The 21172-nt window shown below is 49.0% G+C and overlaps 11 protein-coding genes across 11 annotated transcripts; 7 read left to right on the forward strand and 4 right to left on the reverse strand.

Moving 5' to 3' along the window:
* Positions 1–114: 114 nt before the first annotated feature.
* ASPGLDRAFT_56018 (uncharacterized protein) lies at positions 115–1144 on the forward strand (the record flags this gene model as incomplete). Its single annotated transcript, XM_022548166.1, has 3 exons — positions 115–236; positions 316–628; positions 712–1144. 3 exons carry the CDS (start codon positions 115–117, stop codon positions 946–948), a joined length of 672 nt encoding a protein of 223 aa, XP_022403094.1. The 3' UTR covers positions 949–1144.
* Positions 1072–2997, reverse strand: ASPGLDRAFT_33317 (uncharacterized protein; the record flags this gene model as incomplete). Its single annotated transcript, XM_022544294.1, has 3 exons — positions 1072–2010; positions 2066–2470; positions 2518–2997. The coding sequence occupies 3 exons, from the start codon at positions 2995–2997 to the stop codon at positions 1072–1074; spliced, it is 1824 nt and encodes a 607-aa protein (XP_022403095.1).
* Positions 2998–3740: 743 nt separating this feature from the next.
* Positions 3741–4611, forward strand: ASPGLDRAFT_1225436 (uncharacterized protein). Its single transcript, XM_022540332.1, has one exon. The coding sequence runs from the start codon at positions 3986–3988 to the stop codon at positions 4448–4450; it is 465 nt and encodes a 154-aa protein (XP_022403096.1). The 5' UTR covers positions 3741–3985; the 3' UTR covers positions 4451–4611.
* ASPGLDRAFT_1224285 (uncharacterized protein) lies at positions 4511–4871 on the reverse strand. Its single transcript, XM_022540321.1, has one exon. The coding sequence runs from the start codon at positions 4779–4781 to the stop codon at positions 4572–4574; it is 210 nt and encodes a 69-aa protein (XP_022403097.1). The 5' UTR covers positions 4782–4871; the 3' UTR covers positions 4511–4571.
* ASPGLDRAFT_44202 (protoglobin family protein) lies at positions 4585–6261 on the forward strand. The gene is made up of 4 exons (XM_022545977.1): positions 4585–5039; positions 5122–5392; positions 5451–6081; positions 6146–6261. The coding sequence occupies exons 1-3, from the start codon at positions 4925–4927 to the stop codon at positions 5899–5901; spliced, it is 837 nt and encodes a 278-aa protein (XP_022403098.1). The 5' UTR covers positions 4585–4924; the 3' UTR covers positions 5902–6081; positions 6146–6261.
* A 261-nt stretch (positions 6262–6522) lies between these two features.
* On the forward strand, positions 6523–8359 carry ASPGLDRAFT_80407 (aldehyde dehydrogenase). Its single transcript, XM_022550067.1, has 3 exons — positions 6523–7117; positions 7176–7569; positions 7625–8359. Exons 1-3 carry the CDS (start codon positions 6621–6623, stop codon positions 8213–8215), a joined length of 1482 nt encoding a protein of 493 aa, XP_022403099.1. The 5' UTR covers positions 6523–6620; the 3' UTR covers positions 8216–8359.
* Positions 8360–11420: 3061 nt separating this feature from the next.
* On the reverse strand, positions 11421–13200 carry ASPGLDRAFT_44204 (FAD-dependent oxidoreductase). Its single transcript, XM_022545978.1, has one exon. It carries the CDS (start codon positions 13145–13147, stop codon positions 11888–11890), a length of 1260 nt encoding a protein of 419 aa, XP_022403100.1. The 5' UTR covers positions 13148–13200; the 3' UTR covers positions 11421–11887.
* A 208-nt stretch (positions 13201–13408) lies between these two features.
* ASPGLDRAFT_144709 (uncharacterized protein) lies at positions 13409–15692 on the forward strand. Its single transcript, XM_022541826.1, has 2 exons — positions 13409–14281; positions 14335–15692. The coding sequence occupies exons 1-2, from the start codon at positions 13442–13444 to the stop codon at positions 15466–15468; spliced, it is 1974 nt and encodes a 657-aa protein (XP_022403101.1). The 5' UTR covers positions 13409–13441; the 3' UTR covers positions 15469–15692.
* Positions 15693–15912: 220 nt separating this feature from the next.
* ASPGLDRAFT_44205 (GNAT family N-acetyltransferase) lies at positions 15913–17027 on the forward strand. The gene is made up of 2 exons (XM_022545979.1): positions 15913–16108; positions 16185–17027. The coding sequence occupies exon 2, from the start codon at positions 16187–16189 to the stop codon at positions 16712–16714; it is 528 nt and encodes a 175-aa protein (XP_022403102.1). The 5' UTR covers positions 15913–16108; positions 16185–16186; the 3' UTR covers positions 16715–17027.
* On the forward strand, positions 16959–17309 carry ASPGLDRAFT_33323 (uncharacterized protein; the record flags this gene model as incomplete). The annotated part of the gene is made up of 1 exon (XM_022544295.1): positions 16959–17309. The coding sequence occupies one exon, from the start codon at positions 16959–16961 to the stop codon at positions 17307–17309; it is 351 nt and encodes a 116-aa protein (XP_022403103.1).
* Positions 17310–19162: 1853 nt separating this feature from the next.
* On the reverse strand, positions 19163–20845 carry ASPGLDRAFT_44206 (alpha-mannosyltransferase). Its single transcript, XM_022545980.1, has one exon. It carries the CDS (start codon positions 20836–20838, stop codon positions 19369–19371), a length of 1470 nt encoding a protein of 489 aa, XP_022403104.1. The 5' UTR covers positions 20839–20845; the 3' UTR covers positions 19163–19368.
* Positions 20846–21172: the final 327 nt, after the last annotated feature.

Consider the following 21172-nt stretch of genomic DNA (forward strand, 5'->3'; position numbering starts at 1 on the left):
TTCTTTATAGCCTGGGATCTGCAATCAAATCACCTTCCTCATTTCCGGACACACTCTCCCCCCGGTCCCTCCTATAAAAAAAAAAAAAAAAAACAGAGCTTTTCCTCCCCCTCCATGCCCAAGAGCAAAGTTCAACGAAGACGTTTGGCCCTATTGGGCGCCACAGGGCGTACAGGCCACCAGATACTGCAGAAGCTCCTTCAGGAGCCAATCGTTGGATCGATATCCACGTCTATGTTCGCTCAAGGGCAAAGCTTGACTCCCTCTTCCCCCCTCCCTCTCCTCATATCCTCACTTGACTATCTTCCACGGCAGTCTCAACGACAAGACCTTAATCCGCGAGTGTCTGGCCCAGGTCGACACGATCATCTGCATCATCGGCGAAAACGAGAACATCCCCGGCGTCACCGTGCTACAAGACAGCGCCCGAGTAACCCTAACAGCGCTATCATCGCTCAAAACCCCAACGACAAAAACGAAAACACCATCCCGCCTCCTCCTCTCATCCGGAACATGGAACCTGCGCTTCGCAGCGACCCGTCCCGTGCTGCTAGACTGGATGATCCGGAATGCCTTACAACGACCTAATCAAAGCGCAGAGAATGCTCCGCGCTGCACCCTCACTTGTGTCCGTACTCTTAACCCAGCCTAACGTACTACTTGAAGAAACAGCGTCTGGAAGCGTTATTAGTACTGATTTCGCGCATATAGCCGTGTCCTATGAGGATCTGGCGGATGGGGTTTGTGCAGTTGGTTATTGGGAGGTTTGCGGACGATACCGTTGGGGTTGGGGTGTCGAGTCAGAAAGCGAAGAGGCCGGTGTTGTATGTGCCGTTTGTGTTGGGGAAGGTTTTTAGGGGGTTGTTGTTTCGGTTTGTGCCGGGGTATTGGAAGGCTGAGTATGCTGTTTCGGGGTTTGTGGGGCGTTGGCAGAAGCCCAAGAACTGATTTCCCTCCTTTTGATGCAACCAAGGGAAAATGTACTATAGGACCTGGGAAGCATGTAAGTCACATCCATAGACAGACCATATCTAACGAAAGAAAAGACATACCTTTTTGCCCCATCAATCACTAATTAGGCAACACACCCTGCCAATCACCAAACGGATTCCCCATACCCGGCACACTCCACCCAAACGCCATCAACCTCTCCACAGACCCTCGCAACACCCCCCGATGCACATCTGTCATCATATCCTGAAATGAGGCCAAAAACCGCTCAATCAGCGCCTGACAATTCCGCCTCAACAGCACATCCTCACAAGCATCCGCCTCGTCAATCGCAACAACAAGCACATGCCAAGGAGAAAACAACCGAATGAACCACCTGAACGGCTCGCTGCGCTCGTCGTGCCGGAACTGGTCCAGCGCTTGAAGGAATTTTACTGTTAGGAGGAGCAGGCCCGAGCCGCGACGTGTTGCTGCTGGTGGGGACTCTGGGTTTTTGTTGCCGCTGCGGATGGGGCGGAAGGAGAGGAGTTGGAGGAAGGCGTGGATGATGTTGACTAGTTTTCGCAGGCACCAGTCGAATTGGGTGGTGATGAGCTCTGATTGGGGGTCTGGGAGGTGGGCGAGGGCTTTTTGTCGGAAGGTGGTTGCTACGTGTTGACGACGTTTGGTGTCGAAATTTGCCGGCGTGGTCTTGGGGGCGTTTAGTTCTGATACGTCGAGGGCTCGGAAGGCACATTGTGCTTCGGCCATGATGGCGAGAAATCTTGTGTCTGCGTGCAGGAATTGAGTGGCGGCGTCGTCGGGGTCGCCTGTGCTGGGGGAAGATATCTCGGACAGTGCGCAGTTCGATCGCAGCATCGGCTCGGAGCCCCGGTCAAAGGCAGCTTGGATATCTAAAATGCCAATGACATGCCATAGACGGTGACGCATCTCGCGCTCCATCGGTTTTACCGGAAATGGGGGTTCCGACTCGTGGAGGGAAATAGACTGGGCAATTCGCAAGGTGAGGCCCAGCATCGTCCAGGCCCGTCGACCCTGACCATGAGCACGGACAGCTAACTACAAGCCCGTGAGACAATGATTCATGCAGCTAAGCCAAGGAAGTCATTCATACCACAAACAGCACAAAAGCCTGCAAAGTCGTCAAATCCTCCGTGCTGATATAATCCGCTTTTTCCAGCGCAGACTGCGTGGTTTTCTGATATCTCGCAAGGAGGGGTCCTCTTTCCACCCCGAACATATGGAAGCACTGGTCATCGTTGATGGTGCCGATGGTGAGGTAGCGCACAGCCCAAGCCAGTGCTGCAGGTGCCGGATGGTCGGTATCATATTCCAAATACGGCTTTCTGCTAATGAGATAATCACCGAATAACCCGCAGTGTAAGATGGGGACGAGGGAGTCCACTCGCTCCATGTATATTGACATGATTTGTCTACGGTGGTGCAGCTCTTTGTCCCAGTCCTCTGGTTCGGGGATGGGAGAGACAGTGTTCAACCAAGTATCCACATGACTGTCCGTCTACAAGAACGTTAGCGAGGATGTATTATTGGATAAGAGCGACTCACCTGCTGGTTATTCTCATTGAGAAGGCGATTCTCGGCAAGCCCCATGCCAACATCCCACAGCGAGAAACCCGGAAGAACCGACATGCCTCCATCCTCAGCCGAACCATAAGACGCCTGCCCGCTATGCACCAAGCCCTGAACGGTATGCTCCAGCATCGACACACGTTCTTTCAAACCTTCAGCGCCATCGCCATTACCATTTATATCGCTCTGTTTATGGTCTTCTGCATTGGCGTCGACATTGGCATTGACATTGGCATTGACATTGGAATTCGCACTCTTCTTCCTCCTCCCCCCTGACCGACCTCGCGGGAGACGTGCACGTTCAACAGGAACACAAACCGTCCCTGTATTCCGACAGGCCGTGCAGGGACGCAGCTTATCGCATTTAATCTTGCGTCGCTTGCATATTTCACACGTCAACTGGGCCTTGGAACCCAGTGGACCCTGGCCTTGCGCCACAGGGGGAGGAGGATCCATGCTCGTTTCTGGAGCCGGGATGCGCGGATGCAAGCTCTGCGAAACAAAATGCCTCCTGCTTATACAATAGGAATCCGAACCGGTTTAATTCACAATGATATTCTTGACGTAGTGGTATTGGTATTATTGGTATTATGGTCAGACAAGACAGGCTTGCAAGGCTGGTGCATCGCATTCAGACACTTGGGCGCGCGTTGTTGCGTCTGGTCTGCCTTCTGCTTCTCCTCAGCTGGAGCAATGAAAGAACAAAGAGATGTGGCGTTCGTATTCGGGGTTTAGGAAACTCCAGAAGCCGAGCCATTCAGCGCGCTGAATGGCTAGTATAGAGGCTATTTTCGGCGATTGACGCCACAGCAATAACTAATCCGGCCATGGCAGGTTGGAATGTTGATATGGAGTACTCCGTACTCTGTACATAAAGGGGTGATTCCAACGACGTGCATTTTGATCGAGATCCCAGCCATTTTAACATATAGACATCGATCGACCTGAACCATACAAATACTCGATATGCGACGCGACTAATCGATGAGAAATCTCCGCACAAAGTCCTGGAGTAAAATGGCCCACGTTCTCGAACAACCCAAGACATCCCTACAAGCGCCCAGATAATGAACGATGGAGCTGAAACATGAATCTCAGAATCGCAAGCGAAGGAGAATGTGTGGAGATACAAACGGCTGTCATTTCCTCACTCCCTGAAGACGATCCGTGGTTGACATGTGTCGCATAAATTATGTATCCAAAGTTATGTCCTCCGTACCGAGACGGAACGATCGGAAATATCCAGTGCTTCGAGAACAAAAAAGGATATGCGCCGGGAATAATGTCTTTTCCCTGCCCCATCGTGCAGTTTGAAGGATTCAACAGAACCGGTTTTCATAATGTTTCAAGATCAGACCATACGAATGCATATTGCTAAGGTTGGTAGTATGTGTTCTCATGAGTCGTCTCCACAATCATTCCACCAGATTACTATCTCCACAGGATGAACTATTGTTTTTTTGTTGTCGGGGAAGATATGGATCTGGCGCAGTACTATACGCATTTGGGGACAATATACTGGCGACAGACGTTAAGACGCCATTCCATAATAATTCGGACAATATATGATCGACAGGAGTACTCCGTACAGAGTACGAGTACCGCTGTCACGGCAATTAATAAACATAAAAAATGGCAGTGGCTCAACGTCCAACGGATGTTTCAAGGGCGCACCCGAGACGCGCCCCATGGCCCTGACTTTTTATTATCGCTAGACTCGGAGCATAACCTGTCAATGCACGAGGGGGAAAAAAAAAAAAAACGTCCACTAGTTTCTCTCGTATACTCCGTAGTTATCGTACAGAGTACTCCGTACGGAGAATATGCAGTTTTCGACTCGGGAGCTACTCCGTACCACTATGTACTAACTAGTGCTAGCATCGATCGGTTTCAGTCCGGCCGTATCTAACCATTCGGAACCTATCCATCGCTAATACAAACCACATACTATAGTGTATGTGGACCAATCGCACCAATCCGATTCGAATCAAAAAAAGATGGAAATGTCATCCCTGTCATTTTAGGTGCTATCAGTGGCCTGGATTTCGTTTCTTTTTCGTCCCGGTGACCACGGTACCATGTGTTTCAGATTCGGTGATGGAGGTGCTCGTCGTGGGCGAGTCAGACCACCTACAGATCGGAGCCGGGTCGGGCGAAAGATGTGATGAGGGTGACGATGGTGCTGACGATGACGGTGGCTTTGTGGTTTTGTGGGTTGGGTATTCCCGTCTGGGATGCATATATAAAGGTGTTGGGTTCGCTGTGTTTTGGATCTTTATTTCCAGACCCTGTCGACCACGAGTCAAAGGAACAAGACCCTGAAAACCCCGGCGGTTCGCGAAATACAGCCTTGCTTAGATCACTTCTTCAGTTTGCCTAAACCATGAACTCTATTTTTGATACCGACCGGCCTATCAAGCATGTCAGTCGGAAGGCCATTTATACGCGACTGGAAGCTCGAATCGATTATCTTAAGAGCTTTCTCGACTTCAATACGGGTTTGTTCTCCGCAAAAAAAAAAAAAAAAAAAAAAAAAAAAAAAAAAAAAAAAACCAACAGGATTAGTTCTAACTGTAGCAGATGACATCGAGGCCCTTGAATCCGGAAACAAATACATCAAAGCATTAATCCCTGCTGTCGTCAACATGGTCTATAAGAAACTCCTCGAGCATGACATTACCGCGCGAGTATTCATGACATACGACACCTCGAACGAAAAACCCATCGAAGACTTCTTCAACGAGGAGAGTCCCCAGATCAAACGGCGCAAGATGTTCCTCCGCTGGTACTTGATCAAGATCTGCTCGGACCCGACACAGATGGAATTCTGGCGATATCTGAATAAAGTTGGGTGAGTGCACTAGTCTACCTGCTTTGTGTGACCATGGCTAACCTAGACTCTTGTTTAGGATGATGCACTGCGGTCAAGAACGGCTATACAAACTCAACGTCGAATACATCCACATCGGCGCCTGTCTCGGCTACATCCAAGATATCTTCACCGAAGCCCTCATGTCGCACCCCCATCTCTCCCTGCAACGCAAAGTCGCCCTCCTCCGCGCAATCAACAAAATCGTCTGGATCCAGAACGACCTCTTTGCGAAATGGCGCATCCGCGACGGCGAGGAATTCGCCGATGAAATGTCCGAAGTCATCATTGACGACAAAGAAGGGTATCTGGGTGATAAGAAGATCCTTGGCGACGGGAGTACATCTGGCAGCTCGACTGACGATGATCGGTCGAGTTTAAAAAGCAGTATTGTTCCGCCTGGGCATTCGATAGCGCCGTCTCCGGTGTGTCCATTTACGGGCGCTTCGAAGGGGGATTCGGGTACGGAGACGAAGATTTGGGCGGAGTAGATGGTTTCTTTAAAAGCGAAGCATGGCGTCGGGTGTTTTCCTTTAGCGTTATTGTTCTGGTCGTAATTGTATAATCATACATAATACTCTACCTGTACAGTATCAATGAACTGATTACCCAAAGTGGAAAGATGCATAATACACAGGTGTGGAGATACAGACCGTTTTCTATTCCCATTGGTGAGTTCCCCACACTAATGCATTTTAAGATTAGCGTGATTTTATCTCTGACCTTACTCTTCAGAGTTCAAGACCAACTCGAGACATTATTATGCCTTGATAAGGGAAAGAGGAAAGAGACACTGTCTAAGACTGTGTACGAGTAATTAGACTACTAGTATACAATTGAAGTAAAATGACCAACTACCAAATAATTTAGTGCTGACGGGCGGGATATAAGGAGTAAGCACTAGCGCAACGCTCTCGGCTGCTGTCAACTTTATTTGCCGCGGGGAAAATATGCATGATACCGAGTGCAGTGCATAACTATCAATACGAAGAACTACTTAGTAGAGAATAGTTCGATTATAAGTAAACATAATGTTGAGTCAAATTGTTGAGACTTTTCTTCGATCGGATTTCTCCCTTCTCTCTTCTCCCTTTTCACTTTCTTCTTTTTTCTCCTTCTGTCTGTCTGGCCCTTGCTTTGCTGCTTGTATATAATTTGGAGGTTATCCTTATTCTATCTTCTTCCATTCACACAGCAATTCTCCATCAAAATGACCATTGTCCCTCTCAGCGCTCCCACCGGTGCCACTGCCACTACCACCACCGGCAAAATCCCCATCCCCCTCCTCATCGACAACCAATCCATCATAACAGACAACCAATTCAAAGTCCAAAACCCCGCAACCAACCAGATAGCCGGCCTCTGCGTCAGCGCCACCGTCGACGATGCCATCCACGCCGTCGACTCAGCCAAGGCTGCCTTTGCGCCCTGGAGCAAGACCACCCCCTACGCCCGCCGCGACATCCTCCTCCGCGCGGCCGATATCATGCAGTCGCGGAAGGAGGAGTTGATCGCATACCAGATCGAGGAGACGGGTGCTGGGCGGTTGTTCTCCGAGAAGACGTTTGATTTGGGAGTTTCGTTTATGAGGGATACTGCGGGGAGGATTCCGTCGATTGAGGGCGCTGTGCCGTCTGTGTCGGAGAATGGGGAGACGGCGATGGTTTTTAAGGAGCCGTATGGTGTGATTTTGGGGATTGTGCCTTGGTTCGTTACATCCCCCCCCCCTGTTGTTAAACTTGATCCCCCGCTGACGAAATGACAGGAACGCCCCGTACATTCTCGGAACCCGCTCCATTATCCTTCCCCTCGCGGCCGGAAACACCGTCGTCCTGAAAGGCTCCGAACTCTCCCCTAAATGCTTCTGGGCTCTTGGTGATATTTACCGGGAAGCTGGTCTTCCCGCTGGCTGCGTGAATGTCGTCTACCACAAGACCTCTGATGCTGCGGCCGTGACCAATGCGCTTATCGCGCACCCGGCTGTGCGCAAGATCAACTTTACCGGAAGTAGCCATGTTGGATCGATTGTTGCTGCTACTGCGGGTAAATATATCAAGCCGGTGTTGCTGGAGCTGGGTGGAAAGGCTGCGGCTGTTGTTTTGGATGATGCCAATATGGAGCAGGCGGCTATGGCTTGTACTTTGGGTGCGTTTTTGCATGTGAGTATCCCCTGTCAAGAAACCCTGATATGAGAAAGATTCTGACAAAATCCAGTCCGGCCAAGTCTGCATGTCCACGGAGCGCATCATCGTCCAGCGCTCAATCGCAGACCAATTCCGCCAACTACTCGCAGAAACTGCCGAAAAGGTCTTTGGCCAGCATGTCCCCGCTCCCGTCCTCGTTGCCTCTGCCGCAGTCGAAAAGAACAAGAAACTCGTCGCAGACGCCGTCTCCAAGGGCGCCTCCGTTCTCTTCGGCAACCCCAACGCCTCCGAGAGAAACCCCTACAGCATGAGACCCCTGATCGTCGACGGCGTCACCAAGGAAATGGACCTCTACGCTACAGAATCCTTTGGTCCAACCGTTTCCCTGATCGAAGTCGACACCGAAGACGACGCCGTTGCTTTGGCCAATGACTCCGAGTACGGTCTGACCTCTGCGGTGTTCACCGGTAACCTTTTCCGGGGACTGCGCGTGGCGCGCCAGATTGAGTCTGGTGCTGTGCATATTAACTCGTTGACTATCCACGATGAACCTGTATTGCCGCATGGTGGGTACAAGAGCAGTGGACTTGGACGGTTTGGTGGTACGAAGGGGTATGAGGAGTTTTTGCAGTCTAAGACTGTTACTTGGGTTGAGCCTTGAGTTTGCTGTGCTAGCGTTGCAGAGCTTATAAATAGCGTATAGTTGTAAATAAGCGATGCATGAATGATACCCTGATTTTACATGTGTTATTTTGTTGGTATTCACTTAGTAGCTGAGGTGTGCCAGTGAATGGATGAATGTTGGAGCTTTGATTGGAAGTAAATATTGCTAGGGCTGAGCGCTTTTCTTTTCTAAAACATCACGAGGAACATGACCTTTTCTGCTCATAATTGACTGCACGATCAATACATTCTTCGCAGAAATCAAATTTACCATGCACATAAATGACGGGCATGCCTCGAAACACATGCTGTCTATCGATATGACCCTCGAATTTGCACGTGCGTTAGGGTCAATCTACCAAACGATCACCCAAACGGCCCCAGGGGATCTAAACCAGTGATTCCACTGACATAAAAAAAGCTGGTTTTTTTTTTTTTTTTTTTTTTTTTTCATAATTATAGGGAATATGAAGCTAGGTCCATGGATGTATCATTATCCGTTGGAAGTGGATTGGGTCAACAAAGTGTCTTGGATACATGGTGCTCTTTGGTGGTTCCACAACAGCAAGCACGAACACTGTCCCAGGAAAACAAGCAATTGAGCCCGCCCAATTCAGAAACCGGAGACTGGCTGCTAGGCCGTATACCTCGACTAGGAAGAAAAAACCACGACCAATAATAATACGGGCTATTCAAGTGCTCAGTGCTCCTGGGTCTGCAATGGTCTAACTGCTCAGGTATTTCTGCAGCGGAGTATCAAACTCACAACCTATGCTTTTCGGCTGAATGGGGATTCGATAACCCCCGAAACTAGATCTTTAGGAGGAAGAGGCGATCTCGTTATTCGATTTAACGATGAGATCACTATAGAGAAGAAGGATCTCTATGTTATCCTCAGAAAAATTAGCGAAGAATCGGCCTTTGCATGATACATCTCGATGCACTTGATAAGTTGTGAAAACTTATGATCATTTTGACGGCTCGTAAAGAAGCCCAAGACGTATGTGGACCTAATGGATTCATCATTTTACTTCCTTGGCCATAGCAACGACAATATCAGAGATCTAAAGTCTCAGGACTTGCTATGCAGCGGGTGTTGTCGAATCCAGCAAAACACGGGGAGTTGCAGAAGAATGCTGAGACTACGCCTATATTGGCAGAAGATACATGGAGCCAATGAGTAAATCAAAACCGCAAACGGCTGCTTGCGTTGGGTGCAAGTGGCCTTGTTACGACGAGCTAGTTGAATGAAGAGACTTCGCTATGTTTGAAGGATGGATCATCGAAAAACAAAATTCGCGGGAGTTGAGCTTCCCGCCACGTATGCCGAGACAACGATCCTCGCGATGGAGACCTCTCCAAGTAATGAACCTCTATCGGGTCAGATGTGTCTTGTTCTCGCTGATAAATAACAGTGTACAAGATAAGAACTTCGCGGCGCCGTACGGCACACCGAGAAATTTACGATTACAAAATACATACTTACAGTTTTCAAGCACAGAATGCATATCCCCGGCTCGACCAAGACGAAGGTCATTTTGAAAGGACATAGTTCAACTTACGACTCTAGCGAGCGTCTGCACTTGTTTTTCAGTGGTCTGCCTAGGCGACCGCGCACCTAACACCCGAAAAAATTGTGCTATCTATAGGGACTTGAATTCTGCAAACTTGGTATGTTCGACTAGTTCACCCTGAAGAATTATGGGTTGGACTGTCTGGCATAGGTTTAGGAAAGAAAGTGGACTTGTGGAATTTACAAGGGCACGGGAAACAGCTTGGATTGTTAATTCGATGGTAAGTTTCAATCAAATAACAGCCTACCAGGACCAGATTGTTGATTGAGGTCTCAAGACTTTCACAATTGGCACATCATAAATGGTTATTACCAAAAATCATTCCATAAGCTCAAGCCTTAAAATAGGACGGTTAAATCGTCCGGGCTGGGTTTGGTGAGCACCGACTTGGCCTGATGAGGCATAGAGACCTTAGTTGGTTGCGATGTGAATGCTCAGCATGTTTAGCGTCGAGCGTGCGAGCTTACAGTTGCCAAGTAGTGCTGAAGCCTACTCATACGATTCTGAAACGACCGAGGCGCGCCTTTTGTCTGAGGCTCAGATGACCCAGATCTGTCACTTAGAGAGCTTGGAACCTGTCCTATTGTCCAAGGACTTCATCTACTGGGAGATCCTGAGCAACGTGAGGAATCGGACGACCTTGGCTTCGCTGTTTGATGATCTGGGGATAAAATTTTATATTATTTGTATTACGAGAACGGTGTGATCTCGTTAAGACCCGCCAACTGTTGAGGGAAAAGGCTCTACTCGCTAGGTCGGAGGGACACGGTAGACCGCTATGTACAAAACTGAGAGCAGAGAGCCCCCGAGGCCAGTTACCGGAACAGCAAAACTCACATCCAACCCCGGCTATCTATGGACATCCGATCTCTACCTGAGGGCTTAGCAAATAAGAGTGGCTTGAATGTCTACTACTTAACATCTGTAGCTTGCGATAGAGCTACCCGAAAGCGAGGCATCTATGTTACGAGACTTACTTGACCCGGATCGCAAGAAAGAAATCGAGAGTTGCTTGATGACAAGCGTGATATTTTCGACTTTGTAGATACTTGTGTGTGATCACAACCTTGCGATTGACTCCACGTTCTCCCTGGCCTCGCGTGAAGAAATTTATACATGTCCTCCCCGCAATGGCCTGTGAAGTTGGTTGTAATGGCGCTTCTGAAGCTGCCACTATTCCTAGGGCTTGCACTAAATAAGGAGGGGGGTTCATCACATGATGGACGTCTACAAACGATCACATACTTTTACTCGGTTTTCAAGAAGTTTGAACGAGGCTTGCTTGGGTTAGTCTTTGGCTTGGGCTCTCATGAACTTGCAAAGGGTAACAAGATGCATCACTTTAAGGTATACGTATACCACATCAGATAAGGAGTCGCCGGGCTTTCTTTTCTGAGAAATCGATAGCAAAGGGGAAGTTTCAGCTGTCCCTTTAACCAAGAGGGGGGGGGGGGGTCTCCAGTTTGGTCCGATTGTCTGCATCCCATCTGTACGCTTCTTCCCCAGAGCGGCCCTGGTGCTCAAAATAAAACACTACCACTCTATAAGAAATCGAAGGTGGACGAGTGGGTCAATATGACTCAGAGGCATTTGATATCACCAATAGAGATAAATATAGACAAACTTTAAGGAGTGATATTAAAAACTTATACAACCATCAAAAAAACCTATTTCCAGCACCGCTGAATCCAACAAACCAGTCTCGACGACAATGAATTTGCATACACTCTTTCCATCGACCTGGCCAATTAACATCCAGCTCTACATCCAATTGATGTTCACTTATTTCCTCATTCGCCTGATGTTAATCACCAATTCCTCGTCGACCCCTGAGGAGCGAGAACCGGCTCCGTTGCTTATTATTAAGTTCAGCTTAGCTAACTATTGGCTTGATGTTTTGCTATGCCTACCAAGCTCTTAACTCCGGGTCAGATTGAAAGGACGCCTGGGTGACTGATTCGGTTTGGATTGGAAGGCTTTCTTAGACCGTGCTATGCCGGACACGTATCTTGCATGGGACCGTTAGATGCTGAGAATATGCGTCGGATCTGTCGTCGACTGTGGAAGCGCATTCTCTGCGTCAAATCTCGCGATGGCTAAACAGTGGCCTGTGACTCCTCGAGCTGCTGATAGATGCTAAGAAAGAAATCAGCAAAAGCCTTCGCCCCATCTTCACCAAACAACATCTGCCCGTTGCTGTACGTCTCTTTCGCTTTTTCCTTGGAGCGTGCCACCATGTCTTTCTCGAATTCCTTCATCAATGGATCCAGCATGCTCTTGAACGAGGAAGCGTTATGCCCACTGATTTCATGTGCTTTTGTGATAACACGCGATAGCAAGAGGGAGTCCAACATGGCCAGGTTGACACCCTCGCCGGCCCACGGACACATCAAATGCGCCGCATCCCCGATCAGCGTTGCACTGGCCCTGTGCTCCCATGAAGCTCCAATCGGCAGCATGTACAGTGGCTTAGTATCCACACTGACACCCGGGTTGTCGGCAGATTCCTCGTCGCACGCGACACCCACTAACTCCTTGATGATGGAGCCAAAGCGACCAAGCAGTTTGTCATCACTTAGAAGACGTTTCTTAGCGCCTGCGGCTGTCTGTCCTGCTACCTCTGATGAGATGGCAAAATTTTCGTCCGCTGTCGTTAAGAAGATGTAGATGCGGGCTGAGTCCTGTGGTCCGCGCTGCGCCATGAGGCCGTGCCGGAGGCCTAGTGCCGCGAAGCTGCCGTGGCCGATGAGTGCTGCCAGGTGTGGGTACTTGCTCGTGATATGGCGGATAGTCATGGTGATGCTCTGTGTTCCTGTGTAATGTGGCTTCACGTCCGTTAACAGGTTGCGGACTCGAGACCAGGCGCCATCGGCCCCAACAACTAGGTCGAACACCTGCTTTCCGTGGGGACCAAAGTCAAGTACGGTCTTGTTGCCGGTTGCTGTGCTATAGCTGGCGACAGTGAGAAGCTTATGTCCCCATCTAATACCCTCATCCGGTAAATGATCACTCAAGAGCTTCGTGAGCGCATGCCGAGAAATCTCCGGACGTTCACTCAACTCTCCTTCATCTGTGTGGAGGATATTGCCATGCATATCAGAAACCTTTTGGGCTTCTGCGCATTCGCCAGTAAACTCGAGAAACTTCTCAGACAGCTCGCATTCTCTGATCGCAGCGAGTCCGGATTCTTCGTGGAGGTCTAGCATCCCGGATGGTTTGGCTAGTTCTTGGTCGGTGGGCTTTTGGCGGAGCTCGAAGATGGTGAATGGAATAGAATGTCTGTGGAGGAGGAGACCGAGAGTCAAACCGGCAGGGCCGGCGCCAATGATGGCGATTCTCGGTTGAGATGAGGACATGATGGGTTGGAATCAGAGGTGTGAATTGTAGGCGGAGTATGGGTAGATCGAATACAGTGCTTTGCGAGTGCTTCTTGGTACATAATCTGAGAAACCGCCATTTCGATGACCAGGGAGAGTCGAGACCTATTTATAACCACCAAAAACTTCGTCTGGAATTGTCCAAATTTCTCTTATTAGAATACTGCGGGTGGTACTAAAGCCCGACGGACCACATGACCCACTTCTCGGGCGTTAGAACTACCCGAGCCTCCCAACGTCCTCCCTCATCACGCACTTTGCAGCCTGCCAGCCATGTCCGCGTCCCCGGGTCCTCCAAAACCCCAGCGAGTGCTTGCTTGTTTGCTCTGTCAGCAGCGAAAGATCAAGTGCGATCGCAAGTTTCCCTGTGCCAACTGCACCAAATTCCGGGTCCAATGCGTGCCTGCTACGGCGCCTCGTCGACGGAGGCAAAGGTTCCCGGAACGAGAACTGTTGGATCGGATTCGGAAGTATGAGGATTTGCTAAGGCGAAATGAAATTAAGTTCAATCCGCTTCATGGGGACGGTGATGTGGGGAAGGGCTCGGAGTCTCCTAATGCGGAGGGAAATAATGGTTCGAAGCATGAGCAGTCAGAGCCTCCTGCGGCATCTGGAAACCCTAGACACGAGCCCAACGACATCTGGAATGTCATGAGGCAATCGTCGCACGACACTGTGAGTGACATCGGGGTTCGAAAGGCCTGGGATCAAGTATACCCAGATTACGACAACCTTCTTTTCGGCTCGCGTAAGACGGCTGTCGAGCTTTCTACTCTGCATCCCGAACCAGTCCAGATCTTTAAGCTCTGGCAGATTTACTTGAATAACGTCGACCCGTTGCTCAAGGTTACACACACTCCCAGTCTACAAGGGCGCCTCATCGAAGCTGCTGGTGATGTGGCGAATATCAATCCTACTCTCGAGGCGCTTATGTTCGGCATATACTCTGTGTCTATCATGAGTCTCACAGCAGGTGAGTGCCAGGCTGCGCTCGGTTCGTCCAAAGACAATCTTCTGGCAAGGTACCAATCTGGCTGCCAGCAAGCTCTGCTGAACTGTGGTTACTTGCGAACAAGCGATCGTGAATGCTTGACTGCATTTTATCTCTTCCTGGTATGTCTGTGTCTTCAGATACTTTGAGCAAACTTACCAACTATCTGTTATAGGTTTCAATCGGGCCCAGTACAGATCCCCGGTCTCTGTCCTCCATGTTCGGAGTTGCGATACGAATTGCGTACCGCATGGGCATTCACAGCGAGTTAGCTTGTGCCAAACAACCCCCTTTCGAGGCTGAGGTGCGCCGGAGACTCTGGTGGTCTTTGAAACTTCTCGATACCCGTATCAGCGAGCTAGCAGATTATAAGACTGTCGCGCTAGAACCTACTTGGGACTGTAGGATACCTCTTAATGTGAATGATTCCGATCTAAGACCGGAGATTACAGAGCCACCGTCGGCTCAGGGTACATCCAGTGAAGCGCTTTTTGTTGTGGTGCGCAGCGAGGTGGGCGAGTTTGTCCGCCGCAGCAGGGTTCGCCTTGGTTTTGCCAGTCTTCCCGTTGCAAAGGACGCTGTTCAAACTGAGGGCAGTAAGCTGGACGCCTTGGAGAAGAGGATTGAAGACAAATACCTCAGGTTCTGTAATCCGGAAAACCCCCTCCACTACATGACGGTCTGGACGACGCGAACTTACTTCGCTAAAAACCGCCTCTTGGAACACTATTCAAGATACTCCAACTCATCCACGGATCTAACCAATACCCAACGAGATGCCGCTCTTTGCCATGCCCTCAAATTGCTTTCATCCGATACAAAGATCGTGACTTCACCTCTTACCAAGGGCTACTTATGGCTTACTCGTTTCTACTTCCCATTCCCCGCATATATGCATATTCTCCAAGACCTTAGACGACGACCTGTCTGCAAATACGCTGAGGAGGCCTGGAAAGTCATGAGTGAAAACTTCGAGTCCCGTGTTATAGCTCCTCTAGGCCAAGGAGGGGATAGTCCCTTTCTCAACATCTTTGCTAAGATTGTTCTTCCGGCTTGGGAAACTCGGGAGGCAATACCCGGGAAATCGGGTAAATTGTCGATACCAAAGATTGTATCATTTATTAGAGAGCGCATGGAACGAAAGGCGTATAATGTACAACCTGCAAACAGAGAACAGGAACAGTTTGTTGCAGATTTGAGCATGAACGATTTACCCATGTCGACACCGATGGGACTTGGTGACTACGATTTTGGCTTGCTGTACGGCGCAGAAGGGCAAGATATATACGAACTTGATTTTCTAGAGTGACCGTGACTTTCCCCTCCCGGATGCCACCGCTTCTATGAGGGTGCTCAGGGGCTTGCTCAGTGAGTATTTTCTGTCACAGGTCGGTACTCAGTGAGCACTCACGGCCTACTCTGAAACGAATAAACCAATGTAGCGGTTAAAACTCCGTATCGGGGAAGTCGGGGGAGTCGACTATCCGGACTGCATGAGGCTATAGGCGACGAATTTAAATTACACTAAGGAGGATAACATTGATCTCAATACGTAGACACCAAGATGATAGAATGAGTGCTTAGCCATCTAAAGCATATGGCTACGGTGTCCGCATATGAGGAATCTGTTGGCCTCGGTAATCGGGCCGACTATTAATCCACCTTGACTTTCATCAAACACGGCTAAGCCGACACGTGACCGATCGGTCTCTAACAATCAATCTAGCCCTGGCCCCCGCTCCGACCCAGCAACCCAAGGCACACTGTGTGGCTTCACAATAGATGGGGTGATCCATCACCCTGCGTCGCCCGAGCTCACTCAGCTGAAAACCTTGATACCCACAAGTTTTTTGTATCAGGCTAATCATTAGTTGGCAAAGTCTCACCTCTAAACACTGAACTACTTGACATCTGCACATAGCCACTTTGCCAAATAGGCAGCAAGATAAGTTAATATTTCCCCGAATGGTCCGCAAACAGCAAACTTCTCTTTTGTCTCTAACTCCCTCTTTTTTCCTCGTTCAGACATGCTAGAAGGCGATATACACTACCGATATGGTCAGCTGGAAGATAGCGAGGCCATTGCGTCACTGGGCGCCCATGTCTTCACTATTTCATTCGCACAGCTCCTGCCAGTAAAGGACTTACAAAAGTATCTCCTCGAGTCCTACTCAACGTCAAGCATAGCCGCCAAGCTGAAGCATCCCTCAACTACTTTTGTGGTGGCAATTTATGATGATACCCTGGTCGGCTTCATGCAACTGACTCAGGGCACGTCCGAGGCTTGCATCGATGATGTCAAAAGTAAGATTCAATTACAACGTCTATATGTCAGTGAAAAGTGCCAGGGGCTGGGAATTGGGATGCGGTTGATGGAGAAAGCGGAGATTGAGGCGCATAAAATGGGAATCAAGAATATCTGGCTGGCCTCTTGGGAGTCAAACCCGAAAGCGGAGCGCATCTACGAGAAGGCAGGGTTCGTGAAGGTTGGGAGTATGAAGTTTATGCTGGGGGACGCTGAGCTTAAGGATTGGGTCATGATTAAGGCGCTCTAGAGGAATAAGAGAGAATGTTACTATAATTTACTTACAGCTAGTGTTTTTAGCTCTGTCCTGGCAATGCATTTGCCGGCGAACAGATAACAGGCGAATGTGGAGAATGCTGTGACGAGAGGTTGTTTGTCTGAAAGAGGCATAGCAATAATGCAACTGAATTGGGTTTATCTCCGCTTGAACAAGCCTATAGGTTTCCAGCTTGAACCTTTTGTTCCATCATGTTCCCATTCTCTAGCCAGCAGCCATGGCGCGTTCAACGAACCCTGTGGCGAACCCTCGAGCCATTGTCTCCAGCTCCGACTATCGTTTTACCGTCCTTACAGACAGTCTCATCAGATACGAATGGGCACCCGATGGCCAGTTCAAAGACAGGGCTTCCACCTTTGCCATCAACCGTAATTTTTCTGTTCCCCGATTCCGTCTTCTTGATGGCGATGATCTCCATATTATCACCAAGCACTTCCATCTGAGCTACAATAAGCAGTGGTTCACACTGGGAGGATTACTCATCCACTTGAACTCCAACCACACAGAATGGGGCGCCCCATGGCAGTATGGAGTCTCTGAAGACCTCAACCTGGGAGGCACAGCCTGAACCCTTGACCTCTGCAACAGACGATGCAATAGGGGGCAGGGGATCATGTCCAAAGCGGGATATGCAAACCTTGATGATTCCTCTTCCATGCTCTTTAATGGAGACTTTGTGGCAGGCAGAAAGCCCAGGAACTGTGTAGATAGATATCTCTTCTGCTACAGTCATGACTACAATTACAAAGGCTTACTGCTTAGAATGTGTCACGGGCTCGGAATAGAAGATAATAACGAACTGAATTCCTATCTAGACTATTGTAGCCACCGACGAGAATATCGAATCTGGAGAGAAAAGAAGAAAGGGAATCTATCTACAGGAAGAAAGGGGTTTTATCTGAATGGTGTCGCCGCGCTAGTGCTCTCTCTGTTTGCTTGCCCAGATAAGGGCGTTTGTCGATATCAATCGACAGAGCGGCGTTGAGGTGTTGAGCCGTCACACTACTTGTGTCTGTTAGGGTTTGAACTCAAGTTGTCTTAACCTAAAGCTACCCTTTATTATACAAGAATGAATCGTTGAAGAAGAAACAAACAGAGAAGAGGCGGGAGCCATCTTTTATGGTTGTACAGGAATGATATTCCAAATAGTGTTCTCAGTGATCCCTCTTGGAAGTTAGGGATTGAACGAAGTGGTCACCGATAGCCTTCGTATGCCAGGGGGTCGTACAAAGGTCGTTGATAGTTGTTTCAGACCTCTTGCTGGCTGCGTTCCGTGCTGGCCTTAGCCAAACTGTCATCCTTTGGGTTCGTACGAGAACCCCATAACAGTGTCAAGTTATAAGTACTGTATCACTAATCTATTCCCTCTCAGATCTTGCAAAAAATATATCACAACAAGTCTTACTTCAATACCCAGATTCCACAATAGATGAAATGCCTTCATTGGGTCAACAGCTCTGGAAAATTGCTACACATAAGGAACATTATGGAATATCTTGCATTTTGATAACTGCTCTATGTGACGGCTCGACACTGCAATGCCAGCTTGACGCCATGAAACCGCCGCAGTGGCTGATATCAACAAACGCCGCTATCCAAGCAATGTGACAGTTCATGTGATGGCTCACATATTACAGCCACGCTGCCAACAACCCATATAAGAAACCCTTCACTACCTACACAGACTCCCTCTGTCACGGAGCTCAGCTGGGACAATGGAACATCAACTCATGTGTTCTACCTAGGCAACTATCGACGAGAATAATCAACATGAGGAAAGAAGAAGAAGAATGATGTGCCATCAGCGTTGACGAGACTTATATATCCCTTGCTTCCAGCACGTGAGAGGTATACACGTGACCAGACCGTCACACCCTCTTCTTTCCTCCAGATTCGACATTCTCGTTGATGGCTACAATAGTCTAGATAGGAATTCAGTTCGTTATTATCTACTATTCCGAGCCCGTGACAATCTATCAGGATTAATGTGGGTGTACTGCTCACAGCTCTTTAAATCCAACCCTCAGTTTCATTTATCAGATTCTCTTCACTCACCAAGACATATAGATCACACAATGTGGGTATTTAATCCCTGGATTTATGACAAGTGCTAGAGACTAGTCTGGGGCTTGACTCCAGATTATTGAATCAATGTATTTTGGATCCAGATGCATACTAGCAGAAAAGACTGTGATGCTGCTCAGCTGGAACTATGGGTTATAGTAATAATGCCCAACTCCCAAAACATGATAAGCAGGCTTCTCAGTTGTCATGCATCTATAGAGAGCTCAGACTGCATCTGGAGTGAGGAAGGGCTATTTGTGAGCGCTTTCTAGAATACATCTTCCAGATGTCCTCAATTCCCTGTTTCATTGATGATGCCACTGCTTTGTTGAGGGTCAAGGGGGTGACGGTCAAAAGTGCCATTGTATATTTGGGGCATTTGTCTTTTGGTGGCATGGAAAAAGGTGGTATCGCGTTGGATAACTTCTATTTACTACAGCCACGCGTCTAATGTGTCCATCGTCCTCGCCCGGGCGTAGTCGCAACCGACTGCACCATGCCGTCGAAAGAAATGGAACGGGTATATTAAAATGTACAAGAAAAGGGTATATGTACTCTAAATTCTAGGCAAAAATAATATTATAATAATCCTCCACCCTGCCACAAATCCCCGTCTGCCCCCTCCAACTGATCAACTTCCCTTCAAGCTTACAACCCGTCCAGCGGATCTCAGCCCAGTACTGTTTCTCGAGGTCCGTCCCAAACGACTCAACCACATCCTCCGGCGCGGTCCACGCGCGCGTATAGCTCCCATCTTCCTTCATAACGGGACCGATGACCCGGAAGATAGTGGCGGGGTTGAATTTGGGGTAGTTTGTGTGAACGAAGAATGGGGCGGGAGCTGTGGTTTCTCCGATTTTCTTTTTCTTCGTCATGAGCAAGTAATCGTCGATGGGGTTGTATTGGATCATTGTTGAGCCGGCGAACCCGTTACGTGTATGGCGGCCCAGCGCGCGAATGGATTGACGGACTTGGTAGAACGGTTGTTTGAGTGCTGTAGCGGCAGCAAGAAAGGTCTCTTTGTCGCCTTCCCCGGAAGCGCCCTGTGAGAGGATTGGGTAGTAATATGACGGACCCCAGAAGTTGTAGTAAGTAGCGAGAAGGATGGTGTGGAGGTGGGTTTTGCGGGAGATGAGTACTGCACCGGATTCGGTGGATTGGCGCAAGTTGGGAGCTGGTCTGTCTTGGGAGATAATTTCGTAGAATTGATGAGCTATTGTTGGGGCCCAGAAATCGGGCCAGGTGACTAGGCCTTTGGAGGTGAATGGGTTGTTGTTGAATATAACCTCGGGGTTATGTATAGGGAACGCATTTGCGTTAAGGAATAGGATATCTTCAAATGAAGAAAAAAGCATGGCAAGCGGTTTGTACTGAAATTTTTGGATCATGCTGTGGCTACCCGGCATGACGTCCAGGATCTCCGAGAGCACGACGCACCGCGCATTGAGCGATGGGAGGACCACATCGCAGATATACCCCTCATATTCATTCCAATGCGCCAGAAAAACCTCCATCGGTAGCTTTGTGCCCGTTCTGCGCAGCATCCGGAGCGAAGCCACCAATACAGGTAGATATTCTCCACCCGCCGTCGAAACCAACCCGCGCGTACCTGGCTGATACGGCAACGTCGGGATATCGCGCTTAATAGCCTTGACAAACAAGCGATGCGCTTCTCTCATAGCACCAACACTCTCCCCGGACATATCTAACAGCTTGGGTGGATACTTTGCATTCGATGGATCAAAAGTCACAGACTCTGCACTACCCTGCCGGAGCGGGGGATCACATTGCGGTGCATAATCCGTCAAGAAGGGGTATAATATTTGCCAGAGCTGTCCATTCACAGGCGTGCTGTCATCGTACTGCTCATCGTCATGCTGTTTGGTTGCTTGTGATGATGTTTGTGATGGCGTCTGTGATCCGGAGTGGGTAAAGAATAACCATGTAAAGATAACCACGAGCCCCAACGCAATTAGGCCATTGCGCTTTCGTTGTCGCGGTCGCGGCTGCCAAGATCCCCGAGGTATTGCCATATTCTGCACGGAAACTGGCGTTGAAGGAGTAGAACTGGATGTTTGACGACAAACAGATCGGGACGTCCGATCCGCGTAGCACGTGATCGACCACTATTCCCAAAGGGGAAGCGATACACCAAGACGGTAAGTTACATATGGGGTTGACAGATTTGTGGGGAATACATCTGGTATCCGTAATTTAATTGTACTGTAACGTAATCCACTACGTAGCGAGCAGCCACTACAAGCGAGCGGCCACCCGGAGTATTGCATACAAAATAGCACTTTTTAAGACCCCAATATCTCAACCAATGTTATAAGTATTCTATTAAGGATCATAATATCTAATATG

This window comes from Aspergillus glaucus, assembly GCF_001890805.1.
Source record: "Aspergillus glaucus CBS 516.65 unplaced genomic scaffold ASPGLscaffold_5, whole genome shotgun sequence".
In the NCBI taxonomy this organism is placed as follows: Eukaryota; Fungi; Ascomycota; class Eurotiomycetes; order Eurotiales; family Aspergillaceae; genus Aspergillus; species Aspergillus glaucus.

What these genes read in the sequence shown, in the direction of transcription:
- ASPGLDRAFT_1225436 (XM_022540332.1), top strand. Translation starts at nt 3,986, where the DNA reads ATGAACTATTGTTTTTTTGTTGTCGGGGAAGATATGGATCTGGCGCAG.
- ASPGLDRAFT_1224285 (XM_022540321.1), bottom strand. Translation starts at nt 4,781, where the DNA reads ATGCATCCCAGACGGGAATACCCAACCCACAAAACCACAAAGCCACCG.
- ASPGLDRAFT_44202 (XM_022545977.1), top strand. Translation starts at nt 4,925, where the DNA reads ATGAACTCTATTTTTGATACCGACCGGCCTATCAAGCATGTCAGTCGG. An exon ending in CTTTCTCGACTTCAATACGG is followed by an intron (nt 5,040 to 5,121) that starts GTTTGTTCTCCG and finishes TAACTGTAGCAG; the next exon opens with ATGACATCGAGGCCCTTGAA. An exon ending in CGATATCTGAATAAAGTTGG is followed by an intron (nt 5,393 to 5,450) that starts GTGAGTGCACTA and finishes ACTCTTGTTTAG; the next exon opens with GATGATGCACTGCGGTCAAG.
- ASPGLDRAFT_80407 (XM_022550067.1), top strand. Translation starts at nt 6,621, where the DNA reads ATGACCATTGTCCCTCTCAGCGCTCCCACCGGTGCCACTGCCACTACC. An exon ending in ATTTTGGGGATTGTGCCTTG is followed by an intron (nt 7,118 to 7,175) that starts GTTCGTTACATC and finishes ACGAAATGACAG; the next exon opens with GAACGCCCCGTACATTCTCG. An exon ending in CTTTGGGTGCGTTTTTGCAT is followed by an intron (nt 7,570 to 7,624) that starts GTGAGTATCCCC and finishes GACAAAATCCAG; the next exon opens with TCCGGCCAAGTCTGCATGTC.
- ASPGLDRAFT_44204 (XM_022545978.1), bottom strand. Translation starts at nt 13,147, where the DNA reads ATGTCCTCATCTCAACCGAGAATCGCCATCATTGGCGCCGGCCCTGCC.
- ASPGLDRAFT_144709 (XM_022541826.1), top strand. Translation starts at nt 13,442, where the DNA reads ATGTCCGCGTCCCCGGGTCCTCCAAAACCCCAGCGAGTGCTTGCTTGT. An exon ending in CTGCATTTTATCTCTTCCTG is followed by an intron (nt 14,282 to 14,334) that starts GTATGTCTGTGT and finishes TATCTGTTATAG; the next exon opens with GTTTCAATCGGGCCCAGTAC.
- ASPGLDRAFT_44205 (XM_022545979.1), top strand. Translation starts at nt 16,187, where the DNA reads ATGCTAGAAGGCGATATACACTACCGATATGGTCAGCTGGAAGATAGC.
- ASPGLDRAFT_44206 (XM_022545980.1), bottom strand. Translation starts at nt 20,838, where the DNA reads ATGGCAATACCTCGGGGATCTTGGCAGCCGCGACCGCGACAACGAAAG.